General features: G+C 40.6%; 1 protein-coding gene across 1 annotated transcript; it reads right to left on the bottom strand.

The window, feature by feature from the left end:
* Positions 1 to 8,332: 8,332 nt before the first annotated feature.
* Sf3b5 (splicing factor 3b subunit 5) lies at positions 8,333 to 9,036 on the bottom strand. Its single transcript, XM_026397620.2, has one exon. It carries the CDS (start codon positions 8,921 to 8,923, stop codon positions 8,663 to 8,665), a length of 261 nt encoding a protein of 86 aa, XP_026253405.1. The 5' UTR covers positions 8,924 to 9,036; the 3' UTR covers positions 8,333 to 8,662.
* Positions 9,037 to 10,544: the final 1,508 nt, after the last annotated feature.

Raw genomic sequence — 10,544 nt, 5'->3', positions numbered from 1 at the left:
ATCCCCCTGGAGATATATCTAGCAATGAAACTACTGGATCATATGGTAATTCTTTATTTAGCTTTTTGAAGAACAATCAAACAGATTTACATATTTCTAAAAACATAGTAATTCTTCTTAATAATAACAATGGGTCCTGGATATAGATATTTGTTTGTAAAAACATAATGGGTATACTGAAAAAGCACATTCAACAGAAGTGATTATTTTGGTGGTGGGAAAGGAGATGAACGTGTGGAAAGAAGAAAAACTACTAAGTGTGGTTCAAAGGAGGCAGATTTGTTTTATCTGTAATGCTTCATTTTGTTTCTTTAAAAGGAGGCATATATACATATATTATTTGCCAAATTATTTTTAAAATACAAAGAGAAGGAAATTTGACCAAAAATAGACTTGTTAATTTGAGGGAGAAGGAATATCCATGTTTTATTATTTTTTATACCTTTATTATTTAAATTTTTTTTTAGTTGTAGATGGACACAATACTTTATTTATTTTTATATGGTGCTGAGGATCAAACCCAGGGCCTCGCATGTGCTAGGCAATCACTCTAGAGATGACCCACAACCCCAGTCCCTATACTTTTATTATTTTTTAATTAGAAAAAGATGACAAGTCATATCATTTGATCCTCATATAAAAATTGATGCAGGAGATAGTACGTTTTAAGGAGCAGAATTACAGAATAGTCAGCAGTGGACCAGCATCCAAGGTGAGGGCAGACTAGAAACGAGTCTGCTAAAGGAGGGCTTGGAAGTGAGGAGAGGGAGGCCTAGGAGCTGAAGATCCTAAATGTTTTGATGCCCCTAAAACTACCTACTATATTCTCCCTATCCCCCATTTTTAATGTTATGAAGACATTTCTGCTTTGAAAGTCACTATTTCTGTGAGAAGACATGGAAGGAAGTGAGGGTCAGGTTCTTTGAAGCAGGGAGTAGAGTGATAAGAGGGGACAGGGAGGGGACAAGAGAAGACTGAGGACTGTGGATAGGAAATGAGGGAAGCAGAGAAAGGAAGGATTCTGAAGTAACCCAGATCAAAGAGATAGCACTTCAAAGGGCCATCTGTAGCAGGCCATTTGTGCCTGTTGAGATGCAATGGATTCCTCCACATCTTGGTTTCCCACCCCCTGCAGTTTACACTCTGTCTGGGTTAAGTGACTGAGTGGGAGGTTTCATGATGAACCCAGATATGTGTGATGCTGGTAAGGATGGTACAGGACATGGAGAATCTGGAAGAAATGTGGGATGTGAGAGAAGAAGCCAATTAAATTAGGAACAAATTGTCATCTCTCTGACGTAGTAGACCAACTGTTACCAGATCGTCCACTGCAGATGCGTCCTCACTATACATCTTCCAGCTACTAATACAATTTGTGAACAGAAATACCCAGATTCCTCAGAAACATATTTTCCCCTTACTCTAATGGAACTTACAGTCAAGACTAATTTGTGCAATATGGCTAATGTTTCCTTTCTCACATAATGTCTTTAATGTGCTAACCTCAGAGAGATGAAAGAAATCAGAGCTGAAAACCAATAACTTGCATTCCCAAAGCTGCTCACAGTGCAGGAGAGAGATGACAACCAGAGGAAGGGAGCTATCTGTGGCTACGAGTTCCAGTCCACGCACTGCTTCCGAATCTGTCTTCCTCAAGTCCAGGGTTGAATCTGTTTTTCCATTCTTTCATTATCAAAAGTGACAGCCCCCAATATGTTTCTCAGTATTAACTTGGCATTACTGAAATTGAGTTAACCAAGATATTCCCTGCACAGCATGCCTAAAAAACAAAAACAACCCTTCCCCCCCACCAAAAAAAAAAAAAAAGCCACCAGTAGTAATTTTTCAATTAATTAGAGTCTGTGAAACCCTGATCTATGAAGAGCCTGGATGCCCGAGTGAGATCCAAGGGTGAGGCCCAGCCCCACCACTTACTTGCTGAGGGAAATTAGGCAAACAGCTTCATTTCGCTTCCTCTGTGTTTGCTTATTGGTGAGGTGGGATAACAACTTTCTCAGCTTTGCTGTGAAGATCAATTGAGATAATTTATGTCTTTGGCACACAGTGAGTTCTCAGTAAATAGTAACTATTATACTTGTTATCTTCCTGGGATTTAGAGCATGGTTTTCCACCCTTATGACACCGGGGCAAAGATTAGGAGAATTTACAATAAGAAGTTATTAGCAGTAATAGAACAGTGTTGTTTGTTTGTTTGTTTTGTAACTAGGGATTGAATTTAGGGACACTTAACCACTAAGCTACATCCCCAGCCCTATCTTGTATTTTATTTAGAGACAGGGTCTCACAGAGTTCCTTATGGGCTTGCTAAATTGCTGAGGCTGGCTTTGAACTCAAGATCTTCCTGTCTCAGTCTCCTCAGATTACAGGAGTGGGTTACCTCCCCAGGCAGAATAGTTTTTAAGTAAAAATTGATTTAAATTCTCCTACCTTTCTGAGGAAGCCTCCTGAGAAACTCTTAATGCCTGGCCTTTATGTGTGTGTGTGTGTGTGTGTGTGTGTGTGTGTGTGTGTGTATTTCCACCACACATATATCCTATAGTTTATATATCCTATAATATATATATATATCCTATATATATTATAGGATATATATATATGTCCTATAATATATATAAACCCATTATTTAGGGCTTGCTCAAAAGCCTTTATCAATAATGTCCTCACCCACTCCCTCCCTGGCAAATTGCAATCCTCTTTTCCTGAAAGCCCCTATAGTCTTGTTTCTAAATCTTTCTTCAGCATGCAGCACTTGCTATGATAGCTCAGTTATTTATGTACAGCTATACTTATTTCCCCAACTTGCATTCTTTTGAGGGCAGAACCCATGGCTTGTCCTATTTTTGTAAGCAATAACATTGATCCATAAAAGGATCATTAGACATTTATCAAATTAAAAAAGCATTCCTATTATTTTATAATTCCTCAAGTGGCTTCCCACTTGCAATCATCACTGTGACTAAATACATAAGCCTTGATTCCTTTTGAAAGGTAGGAGGTACTTACACATTTATAGCTGTTTCCAAAAGTAATTTCTAGCAGAGCATTATCTGCTGCCCTCCTGTGCTTGATACAGGTATGATTCTATACCAGAACAACAAGAAAAGGAATGATGGATTCAATTACATTCATTCTGTCTGCACTTGACTTTCAGATACTTGCATGAAATTTTTTCCACACAAACTTACTGTTCCTACTATGATTATCTTTATTCAGTGTATTTCAGGATGGCTTCTTTTTGGTTCTGGAGATTAAACCCAAAGGTACTCTACCATTGAGCTATACCACCTCCTGTCCTTTATTTATTTATTTCTATTTTGAGACAGGTTCTCATTAAGGGGCTGAGGCTGGCCTAGAACTTGTGATCCTTTTCCTTCAGTCTCTGAGTCCCTGGGATTATAGGTATGCACCACTGAGCCTGGCTTCAAATTATATTTTTTTACTTGGAGTAATATGAGGCCTTTAATATTATGTCACATATTCCTATATTATTTATACTGATGTTCCTTCAGTATAAATCATCTTCTTAGATTTTAATATTTACATTTTAAAAATCTGAGACAATAATTGATATCAAATGATTGGCTATTATTTCTATCTACTAGACCTACTTGGGGCAACAGTATGTTTGAGACTTTGTATTTTGGAACTAGAGAGGTTTAGCTAACAAGAAGTGTGACTTTGGGCAAATCAATTTTTCTGAACCTGTTTCATAAAGATTACATATGATAAAGTGCTCGGCCCACCATCAAAACCCTCAATATATGTAAGCTATTATTGCTATGATAGGAAATGTTTTCAAATATCTCCTTTCTTTGGTGTTGCCTATCTTGGTGAAGTTGAAGGCTGCCTTTGTACATGAATTAGCAATATATTAATTGAATTAAGCCCTATCTTCCCTGTGTGCATTCAATATTTATTGAACAAACATGTGGCATGTGCCAGGCCCTGTTCCAGACACCTAAGATACCTTAGTTAACAAAATAGACAAGTCGGTCATGGTGGCTTGTGCCAGTAATCCCAGCAACTCTGGACACTGAGGCAGGAGGATTGCAAATTCCAAGTTAGCCTCTGCTATTTAGCAGAATCCTTAGCAATTTAGTGAGAACTTGTCTCAAAAAACAATAATAATAATAATAAAGGACTGGGTATATAGCTCAGTGGTAAAGTGCCCCTGGATTCTATCCCCAGACTCTAAAACAATAATAAGCTAATTAATTTAATTACTTAGATAAAAAAGATGAGCCAGGCATGGTGGCATAATCCTATAATCCTAGCTACTCAGGAGATTGAAGCAGGAATTTAAGGCCAGTTTGAGCAACTTAGTGAGATCAGCTCAAAATAAAAAATAAAAAGGATGCAGCCTAGTGGTAGAGGGCCCCTGGGTTCTATTCCCAGTACTGCAAAACAACAACAACAACAGAACAAAACAAAAAAAATATATAACTTTGCCCTTATGTAACCCAACAGTATAATTTAGGGAGTTTGTGGAATTCTTTCTCTACATTACTAATTTATTTCTCAAGTCTTGCAATTCCTAATGTATACATTACTCAGTTCTTCGTTCTTCAAATATGCTACAGACTCAGTCCTTTCCTCTTTATCCTTGATGAAAGACATGTCTTTCTTGGTCTTCTGCTACAGCCTCCTATTAGGGGCAGGGACTTAACACATTGTAAACCTTTATTAAGTTTTATAAGAATGGTAATTTGTAGTTTAACTTCTCTCTAAGGTAAAAGGGAAAACAAACATTAGTGCCACCACTTTTATTTAATTGCTAATAATTATAATCAATTTTTTTACATCATCTATTCCCAACAAAGTGGCCAGAGGAAGGATTCGCTGATAAAGAAGTTCATCTGCTTTTCTTAAAGAGATGGCCCATTTCATTAATTTTTGAGCAAACAGCTAATACCAAAGTGCAAATAACTATAATTTAATCTACTATAAATCATTCTTTTAATTAAAAAAGTGGGACAGGAATTTCAGAGAATCCATAAAGTCAAAACAATTTTCATAATACCATGATTTTATTTGCCTCTTTCACTGTTAACACTTGCACAGATGTTCCAGAAGCTAGAGTGGTAATATTACCAGGACTTAACATGAATCAAGGTGGAGGCACAAAACTGTACTTGTAATCATTGTATTGTCATGTCCTCTCAAAACAAAGTCAAAAAATTGTTTCACTTAAGAATGTCTTGATGAAGTAGTAACACTTACTGATATTGTGGAATCCTGAAGTCATGTGTTTGATATTCCATGTAACAAAATTAGTAGTATTCATAAAGAATTACTGCTGTGGGCTGGGGATGTGGCTCAAGCGGTAACGCACTCACCTGGCATGCGGGGGGCACTGAGTTCGATCCTCAGCACCACATAAAAATAAAAAATAAAGATGTTGTGTCCACTGACAAACTAAAAATTAAAAAAAATTCTTTCTCTCTCTCTTAAAAAAAAATTACTGCTGCCTACAGAGAATGGTGGTTTTCTCAAGGAAAAACATTTGTGCTTATTTGAATTGTAAACTGAACTCAACTTCTGCTTTTTTAAGACTTCTTATGTTCACATTAGACAATAAACTATAGTTTTCAGACAATAAACTATAGTTTTGGGGTATTTGGTAGACATATTCTTGAAAAGGAAGCAAATGGGCCTGTCATTTCAAGGAGAATTATATATCTACTACCAGTAATCAGATTCAAGCTTCCAAGTAAAGTTAAACTTGCTAAAGACCATTGGGAATTTCCTCTTTTCCCCCAGTTTGATTTTTTTTTTTTTTTTTTTTTGTCATGATGGGAATTGAACCCATGGACTTGTACGGGAGTGGCAAGCACTCTACCAACTGAGATGTATCTCCAGCCCACTCATTTTTTTTTTTTTTCAAATTGGGTATTATAGTGATACATATGGGATTTATTGTTACATATCCATACATGCACACAATGTAACAATGTAATTTGGCCAACATCACTCCCCCTCCACCCACTAACTCTTTCACTCCCCACCTCCCACCAGCCCTTGGTCCCTTTCCTCTACTAATCTCCCTTTGATTTTCATGAGATGCCCACCACAGCCCTGCCACTTTTCTTTTCCTTTTTGCTCTCTAGCTTCCACATATGAGAGAACATGAGACCCTTGACCTTCTGAGATTATTATTTTGCTTAATATAATGGTCTCTAGTTCCATTTTCCTGAAAATAATATAATTTCATTTATCTATATGGCAGAATGAAACTCCATTCTGTATATTTACATTTTCTTTATCCATTAATCTGATGATGGACACCTAGGCTGGTTCCATAGTTTAGCTATTGAGATTTGTGCTGCTATAAACATGGGCACAATTGTGAATTTCTGTGTCTTTTTTTCTTTCCTCTCTCTCTCTCTCTCTCAGGGATTGAACCCAGGGTGCTGTATCACTAGGCTATATTCACAGCATTTTTTATTTATTTTTTTAAATTTTGAGGCAGAGTTTCTATAAGTTGCCCGGCTAGCCTCAGACTTGCATCCTTCTGTCCAAGATTATATGCACATGTCACCACACCCAGCAGGTGAATAAATTTTAATGTAACAGAATTGTAAAGTTAACTGACTTTGATTTCAGATTCCCTGTTTTAACTATCTTTAAGAAACTACCACTGGATAGATTTGCTAGAATATCAATGAATAATTATTTGATAAAGCTAAATATTCTTCCCAAACTACTGATTTATGAGTAGTGGATTTTCTCATACTTAAACCAAAAACTTTGTATCCCAACAGTATAAATGAATGAAGAATTGAATAAGAATCCAATCAACACTTAAGCCAAATATCAAAGAGCTCTCCAAAATGTTTTTAAAAAGTCATTCTTTTCAATAAATTGTTTTGCAAACTAGCTATTTTTCATAAAAATGGTTTTATTATGTAATTTTTATTGTTACTTTAAATGATTTAGTAAACATTTTTAAAATTTCTGCTTTAATTTCTTTTTTTTAAATATTTTATTTAGTTGTGGTTGGGCACAATACCTTTTATTTTTTTATTTATATGTGGTGCTGAGGATCGAACCCAGGGCTCTGCACGTGCTAGGTGAGCACTCTATCACTGAGCCACAACCCCAGACCAGCTTTAATTTCAATTGTGGTAAATATCAACAGCTATAACACCCACACAAAGACGCTTTGGGATCTCTTATCATTTTTTAAAGTGTAACAGAATCCCATGACCCAAATTTTGAGAACCACTGACTTAAAATATCAGGTGCTGGAAGTGTAACTCAGCAGTAGTGTGCTTTCCTAGCATGAATGGGACCCTGGGTTTGATCCTCAGCACTGCAAAATTAAATGCCATATCATGTCACTTCTCTGCTTAGAGACCCTCCAGTGCTTCTTTTCCTACCTTCTTCAGATTTTCTTGTATTGACTACATAGATCTACTCTTTTCTGCCCTCCTTTATCTGTCCCTGCATTCCATCCAGTACACTTGTCTCTCTGTAGTATCTACAATTAGTCAGACACTGTCCTGGCCTTAGTCCCTTGCACCAGTAGTTCCCTCTATATGAAAGCAATTTCCCAGTTTTCTGCATAGCTATTTCTCTCAATTCCTTTAAAAAAAAAATCTGGACTCAAATGACATCATCTCAATAACCAAATATGAGAATGATATATATAAATTGTGACCCTACTAACTGCTCCCACCTACCAGCATCTTCTAACATTTATGTCTAGTTTGTTTGGCCTCCCTCTTCTCCAACTAGCATAATTTAAGCCCCAAAGTCTAAAAAAAAAAAAAAAAAAAAAAGCCTGTCTCTGAGAACGACAAACATCAGGTGGCTGAGGCAGAAGGATCACAAGTTTTAGGCCAGCACCAGCAGGGAAACCCTGTCAAAGAATTTAAAGGGCTGGGGATGTAGCTCTGTGGTAAAGCGCCCTTGGATTTAATTCCCCCTACCTGGGGATGGACCCTCCCCCCCCCACACACACACAATTTGTTGTATGAAAGAACATACTCCTTTACCAGCTGTCATTTCTTAAGACATGGCCACGAATTCCAAGGGAGCGGATTCAATTTACAGAGACGTGGAGTCAATGAAAGCAAACCATTTTGAAATGAGAGAAAAAAAAGGTGGGATAAATTAATCATAAACCTCAATACTTGTAAGCATGAAAAAAAAAAACGCTCTTGGGGATTCAGGGTGAGGAATATTACAAAGGTCTGCATAGGGAATTTAAGAGCCTGATAATGAACCAATTCGAACTCGAACTCTGAAATCCTGGTCCCCAAACCTCTCCCCGAACCCTTCCACTGGAACAAAAGGAGTCACACCAAAAGACAGGGCAATTTCTAAACTTTATGGAAAAAGCACCGATGACAGACAACTAGCCAAGTCCCGTTTCACTCCAGGGTCGTCCTCCCTAATGCTTGTCGGCTCTAGGACCTCTCCGCTCGCACAGTTCTCAGGGTCCTGACGGTGTCTCAATGCCATGTTCCGAAGGGTCCACGTTTAGGCGGGTCAGGAGGGCCACCCCGGGACAAACCCCTCTGGCACCGAAAGCACGAGCCGGGAAGAATCTGTCCACTGGAGGCGGGAAAACGCAGGAAACCACAGCAAACTGGAGAAGGCAGGGAGCGGTGCGGCCGCGAAGGTCCCCGCGCGGGGCTCAGTTCTCCTCGGGCTTGTCGGCCGGCGGCCCGCAAGGCTGCAGCATCTTCTCCATCAGGTTGAAGCGGACTCGCGCTTTGCTCTCATTCTCGGCAATGGCGAAGTAGTTGAGAAGGTCGAAGTGGCCCATGTAGGAGCAGTACGAGTCGCGGTGCTGGTTCACCAGCCACTCCCACTTGGTGGTGTCGGCGTGGCCCGTGCCGATGTACTTGGACTGGAGGTGCTCCAGCTGGCTGTGGATGGTGTAGCGGTCGGTCATTTCGCCACTTTTCCCTCGGCGCTCAGATCAGAGGACGAAAGCCAGAGACAGCCGCTCTCGGGTTTCCCGCCGCAGAGGACACCACCACACGGAAGCTCCGCACTCACGCAGTCGCAGCAGAGTGGCGTCACGGAGGCGACGCTGCGTGAACGCTCATCCGTCGGGCACGGAGGCGGAAGCGGAAGTGCATTCCGTTACGGAATGGCAGTTGCCTAGGCGACAGCAGCAACTGTGCCGCCGCAGCACCTAGCGGCCCCTCTTGAAAGCGTTGCCTGACGGTCCGCTTATTAGCCACTGGGCGGCGCCTTTCTAACCTGAACTGGGTTTACTGGGACCTGTGATCGCGGGAGTTCGCGTGCACCGGCTCCTGGGACTCCCTCGCGTTTTAAGAGGACTTGGCGGCCCAGCGGAGGGCTGTGCGGGAGGCCGGGAGCATCCCTGGGCGGTTGGGAGCTGAGGAATGGGAAACACCATAGGCCAGGGCTCCCGACCACCGGGAGAATGAACTCTTGGTGTAACGGGCAGTATCCTGGCGGCACGGTGGTCTTTTCCAACTAGGGATGGATCACCTTACAGTCAGCCTATGTGCCTTCTGGTCCCGGCTCGGTCTCTTAGAGGTAGTGGAGGGTGGGAAAGCCGGTTGTGGTGCCGCACGCCTGCAATCCCATCTGTTCCGGGGCTGAGCGGGAGGGCTGCAAGTTCGAGGCCAGCCTGAGCAACATAGCGAGCAGGGCCATCGTTTCCTGCTTGCAAGCTGTTCTGGCTTCCCCTCCGGCTCCTCCACCCGCTTTGCTGTGCGCCCTCGGGCTCCTCACCCACCTCTGCAGCCCCAGCCTGTAGCGAGTGCTGCGCGCCCCCAGTTCCTCCTATGAGCTGACCCCCTGTATTGTACTTGGAAAGCTTTTGTTCCCCCTGGCAAACACGACTCCCTTTAAGGCTGTTCACAAGCTTTTCCTTGAAGTCGGCGGTGACTCCTGCAGACAGATGTAAAGCTTTCTTCCTCTTTTCATGTCTTGCGTCTCTTATTATTGCTTTATGGCCTACTTTTTGGGGGGAGTTAAGCACTTCTTCCGGCACCTAGAAACTACTTGAAAGGTGGAAAAAAATCCTATGCTGCTTTTGTGATATCCTTTAATGATATCCGTATAACCTGGTGGAGATTGTCGTCCCAAAAACTGTTGGATGGAAGGTAAAGAGCAATTACAGCCAAAGAGAAGGGATTCTAGGAGAGAGACAACTTCCAAATACAGTAGTTCTATTCTTTTTAAACTGTGTTACAATAAACGTTTCGTTCTGGAAATGTAGGGAATATTATGTCATACTGCGAGTTCACTATCTAGATGTACCACCCCTTGCCAATATGGTTGTTTTGCTCTTAAAAAAAAGAAAGAAATGATACTATACAAATAAGATTGAAGTCTTATTCCCCATGCCCCTAATCATGTCCCCTCAGAAGACTATCCTGAATCTGGAGGCTGTTTTTTTTTTTAATTAAAAGTTTGTGTATCTCTAAGTAGAAGTTGTTATGCATGTGTGAATGCTTCATAAAAATAATACTATGTTGTTACAAAAGTTGTTTTTCCTTTAAACAACGTCCTTGTTGACACGTTAATTCAGTTCA

This window comes from Urocitellus parryii, chromosome 8 (assembly GCF_045843805.1).
Source record: "Urocitellus parryii isolate mUroPar1 chromosome 8, mUroPar1.hap1, whole genome shotgun sequence".
Lineage (NCBI taxonomy): Eukaryota > Metazoa > Chordata > Mammalia > Rodentia > Sciuridae > Urocitellus > Urocitellus parryii.
This window is presented reverse-complemented; position numbering and strand designations above follow the sequence as displayed.